The sequence below is a fragment of the Ochotona princeps genome, chromosome 32, assembly GCF_030435755.1.
Source record: "Ochotona princeps isolate mOchPri1 chromosome 32, mOchPri1.hap1, whole genome shotgun sequence".
Classification (NCBI taxonomy): domain Eukaryota; kingdom Metazoa; phylum Chordata; class Mammalia; order Lagomorpha; family Ochotonidae; genus Ochotona; species Ochotona princeps.
Window position 1 is genome coordinate 9,894,651 of NC_080863.1, and position 16,600 is coordinate 9,911,250.

General features: G+C 42.1%; 1 protein-coding gene across 1 annotated transcript in view; it reads right to left on the reverse strand.

Annotated features, from left to right (window-relative positions):
• Positions 1–16,600, reverse strand: part of MAGI2 (membrane associated guanylate kinase, WW and PDZ domain containing 2) — a 902,006-nt gene that overhangs the window by 102,590 nt on the left and 782,816 nt on the right. Inside the window, exons 13-14 of the mRNA XM_058657499.1 lie at positions 8,642–8,733; positions 1,588–1,780 (exon numbers count right to left, since the gene is read on the reverse strand). Of these exons, the coding sequence (XP_058513482.1) occupies positions 1,588–1,780; positions 8,642–8,733 (285 nt within the window). The remainder of the gene's footprint in view (positions 1–1,587; positions 1,781–8,641; positions 8,734–16,600) is intronic.

Below are 16,600 nucleotides of genomic sequence, written 5' to 3' on the forward strand. Positions count from 1 at the left end.
GTCATGTGCAAGGCTGGTTTCTAGGGAACTTGACAGGAAAAGGTTATTTATATTTAGTCCAAGCAATAAATGTTCTCCTCTCTCATCATTCACAGCCTGTGATTAGTTCACAATCTTTGTTCGGGTTCAAATGTTATAACACCACCTATGAAAGACTCCTTATGTTACAGTCAATGCTCGCTAATGGTTGGGCAAAAGTCTTTGAATTCGCTAGACTATGTGCATACTATGTCTTAGGGTGAGGACAGGACCTGGAAGTGGCATAAACAGGCATCGTGGCATGTCATGTTATGTCTCCCCATGTCATGCCAGCATCCTCTACGGGCACCAGTTTGAGTCCTAGCTCCTTCACTTTTGATCCAACTCCTTGCTAATCCGTCTGGGAAAGCAGCAGAAGATGGTCCAAGTGATTGGGTCCCTGGACCCATGTGGGAGACCTGGAAAAAACTCTAGGCTCCTGGCATCAGCCTTGCCCAACCCTGGCTGTTCTGGCCATTTCAGGAGTGAACCAGAGAATGAAAGCTCTCTCTCTCTCTCTCTCTCTCTCTCTCTCTCATTCTTCCTTTCATATCAATCAACCAATCTTTTAAAAAGAGAGAAGGAGGCATCATTGGTTGGGGAGAGGAGAGTACATTTTGGACTTGTCAGTTACTCTATGTTTCTAGGCAAGCCAGTTCTTGCCAAGGTCCCTCTTAATTCTATCACTGGTGCTTCTGTGCGAAGGCTGGTCAAGAGGCTGGGCAGAGACGCCATCGGGTGCCTGGGGCATGGGGTGACAGCTCAACAACATCCTGGGAACTGCTTCTCCTTGACTGAAGGAGGCAGCGCTGGCCATTCTGGGGGAAGATCTGTAGTGGCAACGTTCTTCAGTGTTCAGATGATAAAACACTGGGTGGGAGCTTGCGCACACCTATTCCTCACAAAAATATTTTTTTTTCAAGGAGGAGGGCAGGGATGAGATTTAAGATGGCAAAGAGAGTGATTAGATTGTGTTAGGAATAAAAGGCTAGCTTTTGGTTGACTTCTTTGAGGAAGCTGAGAAAATGCATGTAAGGGGGCTAATTACTTGTAATTTATCTATTCCAAACTATGTGAATTGTGTTTTCATTGGGTGAGGTAAGGCTGCATTTTTTTTTTCCGGTATTAGGAAAACAGTCTTGTTATTACCTTGTATTTACAAGGTTCTACAATAGAAGCACATTTTCTATTCAAGTCATCCTATGAAAGTATTCAAATGCCGTAGGTTTCTTTGTCGACATAATGAAGAGTATTGTCAGGAGGCACATTTTCAACTAGGCTAACTATTTTTTGGTGGTTTTTTTTTTTTTTTTTTTTTTTTTTTGTAACTAACATCCAACATACTGCGACCATGTCTCAAATCAGCCAGGGGACTTGGTTAGACATTATTAATGGCCACATGTAAAAATATAGCTCTCGATGGAGTGTTTTGTACCAGTATGTGTATGGCAGAACCTGTCCTTTTATCATCACACTTTGGGAATAGATAGATTCTTAGAAACACATACGAAGGCACGCAAGCATTGCACCCTCCAACTCTTGACTCTTGCCGCTGTCCCAGGAACCTACCTGCGCATAGCACCTTTCTTCTCACAGTGAGGTTAACCTGCCCGTTGCGGGCCGCATGGTGCATGAGGTCGATGACATAGCGGTGGGTCTTGCCGGCCACTGGAATCCCATCCACATACACGAGCTCATCTCCTGGGTGCAGGCGGCCATCTCTGTCCGCTGAGCCCATTGCAATGACTGCGCCAATCAAGATCTGGAGAAGCAGTGAGAAAGGAAAAAGTTCCTGTGTCAGACAGCCTCTTCCCCCATGTCTCTGGGTGTAAATAGAAATATATTTATATTACATAAGGTTTAATGTATAATATGTATAAATGTGGTAGTGTATATAAATATATTTATGTGTTCACACACACACACACACACACACACACGGGTATGCCAAAAAGTTTCTATTTAATTTGATGGAAAAAATTTTGAAATCCACAAATGCAAGAGGTCTTCAAAAGAGTTCATGGAAAAAATGTATATGTATGGATATCAACATTTTTTCCACCCCAAGAGACTGGTCTTTCAAATCCCCTTTTCCAACCAACTTTGTAAAAAGACCTTTGTCTCACTCTAACACATGGAAGACTTTATTCTCAATTCTATTGCTTGCCCTGAGCCTGAGCAAGTACTTGAAAAAGGAAATCTGGGAAGTTGGAAGGATGCCTTTGCAATTCATTCAGGCTGCTAACTCCTTCTGGAAAGATAAAGGTCTTGTATCTGCTGTTGATGGTCATGAAGTCTGGGGGTTAGGAGGGATACTCGTCAATAATCACCCTCAAGCAAAGCTCTAACCTCCCCAAATCAGAAAGTTGCTAAATGGCTTCTGGGCATGGGCTCTGCACTAGAACAAGGTGGGGACTGAACCCTGGCTCTATCTTCTATTTGGGTAAACTCGGGAGATGTTCCTGAGCATCTGCCAGGCTCAGCGTCAGCCTCTACATCTGCACATGGCAACTCAGCACGGAGTTATGGAGGAGAACTGAGTGACATCATGCTCCTGAAACATCCAGCTTCTTCCATTGCATGTAGCAAAGGACTCAAATAATCCCACAGCATACCACCGAACTCTGCTAACCATTCACGTGGCAAGAGGCAAACTCAAGAAAACAAAGCAGAACGGATGGCCAGGTTTTGCTCCATTCCTTTGAAAACTCCCCCAGAACACTGCTCTCTGGGAAAAAGAACATTCCCAGTTCTGCTTGTCCCCTCTGCGGGTAATTACCCCAGACCAGGATCAAGGACTACACATCTGGCAACTGTGGGAATTGCTGTATTTCCCAGACTAGGATCCAGGATGAGAGGCAACATAGAAGCTTTCCCATGTCCCACTGGAAGTGCTCGATGTTGTGTGCCTTCACAAAGTTTTCCAAAAGTTTTCCTATGTCTTCTTCAAGTAAAGAGAACAATAGTACATATTTTAGTTTTACTGTTTAACCAACAAAGTTTACCCAGCTCCGGGATATTAGGTTCTTTGTTTCAAGGTGCTATGGCCACACAATCTCTGAAGGACTGGAATGACTAAAAGGGCCTTCCTCTAGGTTTCATTTTAAATTCTTACAGGGTCAGCACTGTGGTGCAGTGGGATAAGCCACTGCCTGTCATACCAGCATCCTGTATGGACACTGGTTCATGTCCCTACTTCAAATTCAGCTCTTCTCTAATGAGTTTGGGAGAGCAGTGGAAGGTTTTCCAAATGCTGAGGTCCCTGCCATCCATGTGGGAGACCCAGATGGAATTTCAGGCTCCTTGCTTCAGCCTGGCCCAGACTCAGCTATTGTGGCCAGTGCGTCAGCTGATGAAAGGTTTTTTGTTCTCTCTCTCTCTCCCCAACTCTGTCTTTCAAATAAATAAACAAACCTATTAAAAAACAAATCCTTGCTCACAGATTGGTTTCTTAGAGGTACAACAATTTTGTTCACATCCAAGTTCCATGGAACCCAACTAACTTGTGGGGTTGTCCCATTGTGACCTGCAGGCTTCCATGACTTCAGGATTTCTTCTCAGGCGCCTTGCTCAGTGCGACTCCCCCACCCCTGCCAACATGGCCACCAAAGCAGCAGCCGGGGGGACTTCTCAGGTAGGGGCACATTAACAATCTGAAGGAATCCTATTCATTGGAACATTCTCTTTCTCACTCATCAGGACACAGTTTCTGCTCTTGCTAAACCCAGGGAACCTTGTCAGTCAACAGCCTTGTTCTATTAATCACTAGACAGTCTCTCACACGATCCCTGCTTCTAGGGGCTCCCATGCAGAATCTTGATGTTGTGATGGGTGATTCCTTATTGCCATGACGGGAAGGGACTTTCTCTCCTACTTTGGGCTACCTGCACATGGTGGCTCTCTTCCCATTGCACCCACTTACTGCAGTCCAGCAGCTGTGTGTGCTTCTGACACTCTTTATCTTCCCTTTGTGCTGTGCCAAGCTCAATTTATGGGTTTCTTTCTAAGGATGTTCCAATGTGTTCTTCAAAAGGCTCAACCCACGATGGAATATTTCAAAGATTTGGCAAATGCTTTGTGCAAAAACCAAGTTAACATGGTTGCTTATGTTTCTCTACTGCCCCGTGAAAAAATTGTATTTAGTTGTATGAACACAGAGGAAATTCTACTTTTAGATTTGCTGTATATTTCAGTGGGAGAGTTTATAGATAAGTGTGTGTGTGTGTGTGTGTGTGTGCAAATTCTTGGCTAGTTCTCAGTTTTAAAGTAGAGTTTGGAATTGAACTAAAGAAAGTGAAACAAAACAAAACAACAACAACAAATAAACAGAAGTCACAACTGCCAAGAGCCCTGGTTGCAACCAGGTCCTCTACCAAAAATACAACATTTCATATAGCAAAATTCTAGCTCTTTTATAGAAGGAAAGCAGTAAAGACACATTAATATTCTGGAAGCCCCATTCTTTGCTGGGAGTTGAGCACGATTTGTTAAAAGGAAGATCCCTGCAGAACAACAGCTTTTCTGCCCTGTTTCTGTAATTCATGGCTTCAATAAACACGCATGGAGTCTGGGGATACATTTTGGGAGTTCAACCATGAGCAAGAAACCAACATTCTTTCTCTATAGAGTGTCCACTCTAGTGATGGGGCAACAATGCAGACAGTGACTGTAGATTATACTGACTGCCAGCAGGCAGCAACTGTGGAAGACAGCTGTTCACTGGGCACTGTTCGTAAATGTCAGGCTTTCAGCTTTGGAGTCTTCTTTTAGCTCGTTTTCTCAAATTTCATGTGTTAAGTTCTAAACAAACAGTGTATGTAATTTATACTTCAATCAACTACCAGTGTAGAGTAGTAATTTAATGTTTGAATATAATTTATCATTTGGTGTTGTGTAGTATCGGGTGTGCATAGTTATAAAATTCATCTATGCTACACCTTGCTTCAAAAAAAGAAGAAGGCTGCCACAGCTACTAAACAAATTCAAATTGAGGTGACCATGAGCGGTGTGCCCTGTAGGTGTTAGGGATGTTAGCCCTTATTCTGTGCTGTGTTATCATATGCGCTCTAGCCCTCAGGGTCCAAGCTGTTCTCTCACTGGGGCATTGCCTCCAGCTGTCACCTTGCAGCACTGGCTCCCTAACCTTTTGGTATCTTTGTACCTTCCTGCCATAAATGTTACCACCAGTAGACATAGTTGCATGCAGCTCCATTTAAGAACCTCCCCTACCAACCAAAAACAACAACAAAACAAAACTTAGAAGGTTCTTTTCCTTTACTGTGAATATAATTGGTGAACTCAGCATTCAATTATTTCCCATTTGCTACCTTAGCTGCAGTAACAGGTAACCTACGATTCCTTCTTTCACTGTAACTCCGGTGGGTTTCCCAGGGTGTTTACCCTCATGTTTGCTTGAGCTTCTGGGAACAGACCTCAGGAGATCTGACCCTTTAAGAAAGGAGCTGTCCTAACTTCAGGTTAGGTCTATTGAAATCACTGGGGAGAATTTATCCTAATGATTTTAGCCCCATTTTCCTAAGGACCCGACTCGGCAGGCCAGGGGACACGTGTGTGAATCTCCATGTTTACTAAGCTCTGGGAGTTCGTGGAAGCACCTGGCCCACGGAGCAGTCACACCCAGAAGAGGGAGGCTCAGAGGACTGCCACTTGGTCATCAGGCCGCAGGAACTCTGGTCTCACCGGTCATATCCCAAGTCCATTGAGGGGTTCTTTCGCACTAGTGGATGGGCTTGGTCATTGATGCATCACACTGGCTGCTTCCCAGGTCTGCTTATGGCCACCTGGGAGGTCTGGATGGACTTCAGGCTTCCTCCTCCCCACCATGATGGGCACCGTAGGGCAGTGAACCTGAAGATGGCAATGCGTTCTCTCTCCTTAACACACATTAAAAATAAGGGGCAGTCGTTGTAGTTAAGCTGCTGCCGCTGACACTCATATCCCTGATGGCTGCTGCAGGCGCCGGAGAAGGGTGGAGTTTGCTTCCAACTTAAACCCGGAACAGATGGCCGAATTATCCACAGGTGCAGCTGTTCTGAGGTTGTTTTCCCTTCCCCTAACCTCCTCCTCCTTCCCCGTCTCTTGGGCGTGGTCTTCTTCCTCTGCAGCTCACTACTCCACGTGTGTCTTTCTGCTACATGGGGAAGGGAAGCCCCTGAACGTGGTTCCCTGAAATAAAGGCCCTCTAAATTCTTTTCACATATTCGGCTGAGTTATTCTTTCCCTGGTGGTAGGCGAATCTAACATTTTGGCGAGCGCAAAATCTAACAATCCCATAGCAGCACCTGTTGGGAGTTCTGGCTGCTCCATTTCTGATCCGGCTTCCTGGAATGCACCAGGGAAAGCAGTGGCAGATGGCCCCAAATAACTGGGCTCTTGAAACCTATGCGAAAGTACCCACATGAAGTCCATGGCCTCGGCCTTTGTGGCCATTTGGGGAGTCAACCAGCAAGGTAGAAGATCTCTCTCTCTCTTTGTAACTCGGCCCAATCAATCAGTCGATCTTAAAAGTAAATAAAGGAAGGACCATCTGCTCCCATGAACACAACTGATCCAGCGCCCTAGTTTTCCAACTGCCATGCTTAAGAAACCAAACAAATGCAAAAGCACTTTATTTTAGGTTGTGAGGGCACCAGAAACAAAATCAAACAAACGAACAAAAGGGATTCAGCATTTGGCATGAAATAACAATAATTCATATTCCTGTGATTAATGCCCCTATAAGTTCAGGGGGAAGAAACTCATGTAGCAATACTTAAAAAAAAATTTAAAAGTGAATAAGAAACAAACAAGACTAAAGCCACCTTTGCAGGTCTTTTAATTCTTTAAATATTCCCTGCATTGTTCAACATTAGCTCAGCCCTGGGTCTGCTACACTATCTTTTGAGCCTCGCAATAACATGCCCTTGGGTCAAGCTTTAGCGCTTTTCTTTCTGAAATTCCCTGCTAAGTTTGTACCTAACCACTGTGTGTGTCCAAAGGTAGGCGTGTCATGTTCATTTCCTTTGAGTGGCTTCCCCCCCACACTGGCCTTTCCCTGTAGCAGGCATATCCCCATGTTTCCGCCATGATATCTCTCCATCTCTTCTCAGCTCACAGCTGGAACTCTCATGGTTTTTTTTTTAAGTTCCTTTCTGGCAAGTTTTCATTTCTTTCCATTTCTATTGCTGCTTAAATGTGAAAAGTATTTCCTCTTGCTGGGGAAAATAAAAAAATGCCTCCATGCTTTGTTTGAGCTAGAGCCCTGCTGTTCATTGTTTGCCAAAAGCCACGTTGTCATGTTTAATGTGCACCCTGGGATGTCACTACCATTTCATACTGATGGAGGCAAGAACCTGTTTGATGTAACTCACAAAATTTCCTGTGGCTGGGGACCGAGTCACCTTGCGTGCCTCTCCCTTGGTAGCACAGTCAATTAAACGAGGCTGTACATTTTGTCTGTGTGTTACCTCTAGGGTTGGAAAGCAGGTAAATGGGAAGGGAAGCTGGATGGCACATCTTTAAAGTAGGCTCAGTCTTCCCCACTTGGTCTTTCTGGGGTGCAGTATTCTGGTCTTCAAGGTTTTTTTCCTGGCTTTGTTCAGCTTCAGGAGGAGCGAAGTGTGTACTTTTTGGCTTAACTGTGAACTTGCAGCAGCAGGAGTGTGTCTCACATTCCAGTGAAAGAGTACACAGACATTAACTTAAACAAATACAGTCAAGAGAGTCAGCAACCTGTGTCATCTAACCTTGGTGCCAGCCCAGTGGAGGAGATAAAAAGAACTCAGGGGAGGTAAAGCCCACCTTCAGACAGGTGGGAATCTGGGGGTTAGGGCGGGGCAGGCACAAGACATCCTGAGCTGCATGGCAGCCATGGCTATGTATCCCCGAAGGACTGTGGTCAACTTCTGTAGTTCATAAGACAGTTAAAGATAATGTTTACTGAATGGGCTACTGGCTTATCTCCAATGCAAACTAAACGCGAATTCTCAAATCCAGCATAGTAAGACTTCCTTATTTCAACAATTGTAAAGCAAGCCTTTGGAGAGGAATGGAATTTTTTTTTTTGGCTTTGATGTAAGTTTATAGTTTCATCTTTACTTGGTATCCAAGCCTTTGGGGCCCTACATCCATGTGGGAAACCTGGAAAAGTGACCTCTGGCTTCAGATTGGCTCAGTTGCACCCGTTGCAGCTATTTGGATAGTGAAATAGCAGATGAAAGATCTTTCTCTCTGTCGCTCCTTCTCTATAAATCTGGTCTGCCTTTCCAATAAAAACAAATAAATATTGAAAAAGGGCTAGTACATGAGAGAACAGGTTTGCAATACCCACTTTGCAAATGAGAAAACATAGGCTGTCACCCAGAGGGGCCATGGGTACAATACAGTTAAATGATGCAGAGACTCATGAGGAACCCAACCCATTCGGAGAAAGAGAAAATGTTCCTCCATGAACGTGACTGAGGATGGAATATTGACCATGGGGAACGCTTGCATGCTGTGGTATTTTAAAGAGTTCAAGAAGCAAAAAGAAACTTCAAACTTTTATAAATGAGACCGCAAACATTTTCCTATCGTGTCCCATATAGATAGCCCCAAAGAGGGAAATAAGGAGAGTTGTACTTACGGGCTGACCAGGCTCATCTCCTCCAAGGATTCTGAAGCCAAATCCGGACTCCATCCTCCGAAGGTGAACATCCAGTTCCTTATAATCTGGACCTGGCACAAAGCAGAGCTCAGTAAGTGATGGCCCCTGCCTGCACCCCACCCCCTGAGGAGCTGAACACACCGATGATGAGTCAGTTTTGTGAATGGGATTCATGACAGAACCGTTAGAGTCAATGGCAGCATAGAGGGTACAAAAAGTGTGGGAGGAAAACAGAAGATTGTCCCTGGAATCACAGCGGCCAAAGGCATGACCTGCATTTTACCATGGGTAGAGAGAACACACGCATTCCCTAAGTGAAAAAAAAAATGGCTCCTGCTATAATTCTCTACTTTTCTGATAGCCTTCCAAAGTCCTCAAGAAGCTTGGCTGTTGGTCCAAGGATAATCTCCAAGCCCGGAAGCTTTATTTCCGAAACAAGGAAGAGCGGATGGTAAAAATGCCACAACCACTTAGTTTATATTACCTAGTCACTGATTATGACTCAGTGCATGTGGCTTGGGAGTTTGTGTGCCATTGTCTCTTTTAGAAGCATAAAAATTAGGAAACAGAGATTCCAGGGCTTCCTTGTTGGGGTTTAAGTACAGTGTTCATTATTGGACAAGTCACTATAGATGCTTCATAATCTATGGTAGACATCCATCCTTCTCTAAGAATTCTAACCTCTCATCATTTAAGCAAGTGGAAGACATTAACCAACTACTATTGACTTTATTAGTGTGTCCAAGGATCTGAGGAGTCTGAAGTCAGACAGCAAAAATTTGCTTTGAAAGTCAGTTGGGAAACTCTCCTGGGTGACATCTTTTTTTTTCAGCCATAGAATAAATTAAAGCAGTAAGAAAGCATTTGACTTTTAAAGGAGAGAGTGATTTATATTTATCTCTTGCTTCTGGTCCCAAGCATATCCTCAAAGGGAAGCACCTCAATGATGATAATTGTGTGAACTTTTATGTCTCTGAGGATACCAATGAAGTTGGGAGAGTGTCTATGATGCTATTCTTCACTGAACAGGTGTTTATGATTTCCAGGCCTTCATAGCTTTAAGGAGGTGTTAGAGCTGATAGAAGTTTAAGCACTGAGTAAAATCTCTCTTGCTTAAACAGGGTAAGTTTTGGGAGCTAGGACAGGGTTTTAGAGGAGGAGAGTTCTCAAAAAACAAACAAAAAGTCTTCGAAACAATGAGCCACTTGGGTATACAGCGACCAAGTAGAGAGACACTCATTGAGTGGTGGTCAGGTGGACCTGACCAGGCTCTGCAGGAAGTGGGACTCTGAATGATCCAGGGGGCAGTGAGCCTTGACTGCCTTGGTGCCCAGTGCCTCTGGCAGCTCACCATTCACTCCTGCAGTGTGAGCCAGGGACGGTTAGTGGGTGCTCTCTTTAACAAAGCTGAGTCAGGCACCTAAGTACACATGCATGGATAAATAGTGCAAGACTCAGTGGTTATTCCTACTCTTTCATAACTAAATGTATGTGTAACCAAGGCCTTCTCCACGCAATGAAAAATGCAACACTCTCAGTAACCAATGATACTTCCACATCCCTCAGTCAGCCATTAGAAACTGTATCATCATTCTTGCTAGAAAGATGAGAGAACTTAGAAGAATTCAGTTCCTGTTAAATAGTTCATTAGAGTTAGGTGATAAAGGGAAGGGGGAAACTTCATCCTGTACTCCACAAGGCACATCTGGCTTTTGAACTCTGTCCTCTACTGTGAAATCCCACATTAGGGTGTGTCCAAGCTGTTGGAGGCACATGGGGGGGACAGCTCCACATGACCATAGCAGGCACCTGTGCTCCTTCCAAGGAAGGGAGACCGGCAAGGGGAGATGGGCGACAATGGATAATATCACTGTTCAAACTTCTGAAAGTTGATGATGATGGACTTGATCATGGTGATTTTCTAAGTCAAGTTTGGAGGACCCTAGACTGAATTCTATGCAAAAAAAAAAAGCAATGAACAGAAAAGATGATTTAGTTCTGACACCTAAAACGATAAACCAAGCCATCCACTCATATTCTGGTTATTTCCCCCTTGGACTTTGGCGACCACATTTATCACACAAGGAAATCTAAAAGGAGTTCACTTTGTGATTTGTCCCATTTTATTTGCAAAGCAAAGCTTTTATCTGAGGGAAATGCTAACATATGGCAATAGTTCCAGGGACTTGAAAATTAGCTTTTTTTTTTTTTAAATGGTTGACTCAGATTTTTTTTTTCTTTTAGGAGAAAATTCTGGAGTTCAGCTAGTGAAGTTTATGTTACTGTGACGAATGGAGCTGTGAGCAAGACACATACCCTTCTACCCCTACACTTTTTGTACACTTTGATGACATTTGTGACCCTCTGATTGTTGCTCTGGACACAGGGTAAGATGTGCCCACTGCTTGGTCTTGGTCCTCTCCTTCCTCCAGGTGGAGATGCCCTTCTTCCTGGCCCATGAGCACACAAACAGCCCCTTTAGAGAAGTGTGACCACAAGACGTGAGTTTTTATTTCTTTGTTAATTTTGAACACTGATGCAGAGGAGGCTGCAGGGCATGGGGACTTTAGAGAAATAGTCAACTGGAAGAAAGTTTAGCTGATAAATTGTGCCTTGAGGCTGCAATTCTTTTTTTTTTTCAAGAAATAGAATAAGAGCTTATGGAAAGATAACTTTTTTCCTTTGGTTTCTTGTTTCTCCTTGTCCTTTGAGACTGGATTTACAAAATAACTGAAATTATACGCACAAAGCTGGGAGGCATTGTTTGTTCTCTTTGCCTTGTTAGCTCTCTTGAAGGATTAGGATGTTTCTGATCTCATCCCTGAATTGTTCCTCTGGCCCTTTGACAGGTGTCAATCTTTGCTCCAAGCTTATTTGGTCCCTTAATAACACAAGAACTTAAACTGGAGAGATTCCAGGGTTGAGCGCTTCCGGCTTTGGGGCAGAAGTTAACAATCACCTCTCTGCTCTCTTGTTTGTAATTAATCTGTAGAGTCTGCGAGGTTGTTGAATGAAGAGGACTTGGTGGCTGCCTTCTGGACATCACCCAACCCCTCTGCTTTTCTACTTGTGTGTTAATTCTATGCTGTTTCTTGGTCTTCTCTCTCCTCTGTTATTTTATTTGTTTGTTTGTTTTGCAGAGTTGTCAAGACACTCTTAGGGGCTGCTTGGTGCAGCTTGAGAAGAGGTGGTGATGGTGGTGATGAAGAAACGAACCAAGCGGAGACAGAACATTTCTCTGGGTGTTGATGCCCAATGGGCAGCCATGGCCAAACTTGCTTCTTCTTTAAAAGATGGGTCCCAGGATGCTCAGGTATTGGAAAATAAGTCATCCCATGACACTCTCTCCAGATAAAAGTTTTGCATGCACACTGGAAAGTTACTGGGATGGCACTGATGAGTTTAATTTACCCCAAATTCACATCAATATTGGTACAGCCAATATTTAAAAAGCAGCAAATGGTGACCACATCCAGGCATCAGGACAAACTCTCTAATAAGGAGAAGTAGCATTCCAAAAGCTGCTTCTTAATGTGTGCTAGGATTCCAGGGTATTTCACGTGTCACAAGCACCCTCAGACTTGGTTTTGAAAGACAGAGCTTTGCACTCTGTAGTAAGGGCAAAGTTGGTTGACAGAACACCAACTGTTAAGTTTTACAAATGGGCTCAATCTTCAGAAATGTAAAGAATGACATTTTAAGGATTATTTTGCCACATGAGGTGCTGCCATAAACATGTCAATTAAATTTTGGTAACCTGAATCCCCATGCATATTTTCATTAAAACTTTATAAGCACTGTGACTTATTATCACAGCTTGGCAGAGAAAATGCATTTATTCGATTTCTTCTGCCAGAAAGAGCATTTGTTTCTATTATTATTATTATTATTATTATTATTACTATTTCTAGCTTTTCTTTGTGAAGAGATCTAGGCAGGAAGTATGAGCATGGCATCAGGTTTCAAAGAACACTGTTAAACACATTTGGAGTTTGGGTTTGCACAGAATGAGTAAGACAGGAATTAAATTGCATCTATTGCTCAGAGCTAATGCTACCAGGTAAATCAGCTAAAACGTATTTCCTTGAAGAGAACCCATTCTCTTTCTTTCTGGCTAGGCAGGCCTGTCTCGCTGCAGAAGCCATTTCGCTCTGGGACTGTAAATAGGCTCAGGTTTCTCATCCTGAAGATTGCCTTGGTTACTCACTTGGATCTCGCCCTGGGAAGAGCAGCTTTCAGCAGAGCCTTCATTCCATCTCCGACTCACTCTTGTCCCTCTGGTTTCTGCCTTCTTGGTGTTAGTGGACGCCTTAAGGTTGCTCATGAACTCTGAATGACCGAGCTGAAAGGCCTTTGTCTCCTTCCTCATTTTGATTGATTTTTGTGTTTCACATGCTGCAACAGATGTACCCTTTTTGTTTTGGATCTTAAACAAGGAAAGGCCTCCTTAGGAAGGGGTTTCTGTTATATTTTATGCCTTGGCTCTTTGGATTGAGCTACCACCCTGGTTCCTGGCCAGACGTTCTATTGTTTTTCAGTGACTTCATCCTGGGTGATGATAGAAATTTTCTTTGCCAGTTGGTTTTGTTCCATTATGCACAGCCTATCAGAACAGCTAAGCTCATGTTTCTTGGATGTAGCTGTTTTAAGACACTCAAGCATGGATCAGACCCAACAAACTACAACATTATCCAACTACGGACTTTGCATCTCTACCCCAAAAAATGCAAATAATAATAGTAATACATCTTGTAATGATGACCATTCATCTGAGTAAAAGATTCATGTCACAGAATTTGACAAAGAACCTTTGAGAAACATTAAGAAACAACTTGGGAGATTTGTTTATTTGGGATGATTTTCTGGAATATTTTGATCACTTATGTGGATATACAACAAAATATTTGGATTGGCTCTTCGTTTGAAAATCTGGATGGCGTAGTATTGTAATATTCTTGAACTATTTGAAAACTTCTGTCTTTTAAACAACGTACATTTTAATGTAAAAATATCTTCATGTATATATCTTTTTCCTTTTTTCTTATATTACGTGTACTCATGAGCTGAGGTTTTCATGGAATGTGCTCCTTGTGGCCACTAGGCTGAGATTCAGAGTTCCAAATTAAATCTTGATTTCATTTTGCAACTGTAATTACTAGGTCCAATTTTCTCCCTGGGTATAAGATATTTTTAACATTACAAGGATTTTACAGTCAGTATATAATCATAATCATGCTTTAAACCATTCAGACCAAGCTAAACGAAAACCTCAGGCATGATTGGAGGACAGAATGCTAAGCAGTATTTTCACATTTTCTACATATCCATAAAAAGAAACTTACAGAATGAAATGATCTCAGGCACATCTATTCTCTAAGGGGTGACAGGACATGCTGGGATGGAAAACAGGCAATCACCAGGGAAACACCCTGGAGCTGTGTGCTGGGAGCCCACAGAACTGAAGTAGTACTATCATGAAACACGCCTTTTCAGCTGTTGCTTCATTGCTCTGGGTTTCCATTCAGTGGTTTAATCAGCTGTTCAAAGTCCTTCCATTACTAACTCTTCCAGTGAAAAATCTGAATTTTCTCTTTCCTTCTTTATTTCTACCATCTTGTTAAACATTTCCGTTTAACCCCAAATTGCCTAATACTAATTACCTAATGGTTAATGTGAAATTCTTTTTCCCTTTATGTAAATCAATTGGCTATTACTGAAAGCTCTTAGATTTGAAATTATGATAGTTTATGCTAGTTGAAATACAGCATTTACAATATGCCTGCTTTTTAAAAAAGTAAGTTAATAAAGGTATTTACTTAGTTTGAAAATAATTTCATTCTGCATTGGCAAATATTCTAATAAGTTCTTTTGGAAGTATCTAAATTGTAAGTCCCCGGAGGTGCTTTAGCTTCTCATTTCTATTCATTTAACCTGGTATTGTCCAAAATAAATAAAAGGTAAGCTACATAAAAAAAAAATTAAAATACTTTAAAGGCCAAGTAAACAAAGTCAAACAAATTTCTATAGTATATTGTAACAAGCATGTTCAAAATATTATTTTGACACAAATTACCCTAAAATAATTAGTGAGATATACTTTTTCTTTTTTATGCTGTTTTTTTATACTAAGTCATTGACATCCAATGTGGTCTTTATACATGTCTTAAAGCAAATCTACATCTCGAGTGGTGACATTTCAAGTGCCCAGGAGCTAGATGCAGCTTGTGGTGAGTCTATGGGACAGTGCAAAACTTGTCAGGTTGGTTGCTTTCCTTAACACTTGGTTTTTGATCTAGCTATTCATGAAGTCATTATATTGAAGACATGCAGGGTTAAGACTCCTTATCTTAAACTGGTAGGCACTGGGGTCTTTCCTGAACAGACTTGCTCTCCACCTTGAGCGCATGCTAATAGAGGTGACTAAGATCCACACAGTGACTACATACTAAAACACTGATAGTACTTGGAAGAATGGCTCGTTACACAGATGGAAGATGTTTAGTTCACAGAACTGTGGGTGCTGAGGAATACTTGCCAGAGGAATCCATTCGAAAACTGGTCCTGGGTGGCACTTGTTCTAGATGGGAAAATGGGGAATTAAAGTTGAAATTCATTTATGGCATTTTTTTTTGGTTGCTATTATAACTCCCCCACCCCAATCCTGTGTTTATGTTGAGTGATGTTCTTCCCCCAAGAGTCATGGAAATCAGAGGACATATTTGCTCTGCTTTCTGTGTGAGTGTGCATATAAATATGTCTCTTTCACATGTACTCAAAACAGAAAGATCTATACTCTTTTAGGTCAGCGTGGACAAAAGATCACTATTTCCAAATATTTCTCAACTTTGATTCCCATTTTAAGAATGCATGCTTGAGATTAAATCAATCAAAAATATGTACACAGTAAATAGAGATCTTTGAAGTCATGTTCTCACATTGCATCATAAGACATGAAGACGAAAAGTGGAATATTTAATTGATGCTTGTGCTGATTTATGTATACCTGTCCAAATCTTTTTGACATTTCCCGTTATTAAGGTTGCTGACAATGTGTGTAAGTACTATAGCTTGGTTGTTTTCACAATGGAGATCCTTCATGAGAATCATGATGTGATTGGCTACAGGAAACCACATAACAATTAATGAAACAGGAGTAAAAGACACATTAAAATTGTAGGATTCTCCAAAGCTTAGAGCTCCAAGACCTGGAAGCATCTAATTATGTCCTGTATACTGAAAGTATTTACGTACATGTCGGTGTACCAGATGAACACCTCTCTAAGTTCAATTGACAAACTTCCCATTGATTCCGACTGGACATGTTCAAGACACGCAGATTTTTTACCATGTCTGTGTCTGAAACAGCTGAACATACAGAAAATGGCATACATTCCCCCTCATCTTCATTCTGCCTTCCACATCCACTATCTTACGCCCACATCACAGAGGGGGGACAGAGTGACAGAGTTGCGAGACACTTTGAAGAGCACTCTTCCACAGATGGCAAGTTTAGGGCCCTGCGTGGGAAGTCAGCTGTATCTCTCTCCTCAGAAAACTCATCAGGGTCACTTTTAGAAAAAACATAAATAAATAAGCCACTTAGAATAGTGTATTTTGGATCCATTTTGTTGTCAACTTTAGAGTTATGACGTAGTTTAGTAACACTTGTCTTTGCTGCGTGTTAGTACTGCCACGGATAGATGACAGACTGCCTTCTGACTATGTCTTATTTTCCTGAAAATTTTCAAATGTCCTTCCTATGCCTCCACGGTTCTGTCCACACGCTCCCTGAAGCACATAGTTGGGTTTAATAGAAGATGGGTGGAAGATCCAGGTACAAAAACCTCCAGTCAAGAAATAAAAAAAGAGAAAGATTAGAGGTAAGCTGAAGGATTTCTACCAGAATATTTTTATTCTTCTGAACTTAATATAATTAAA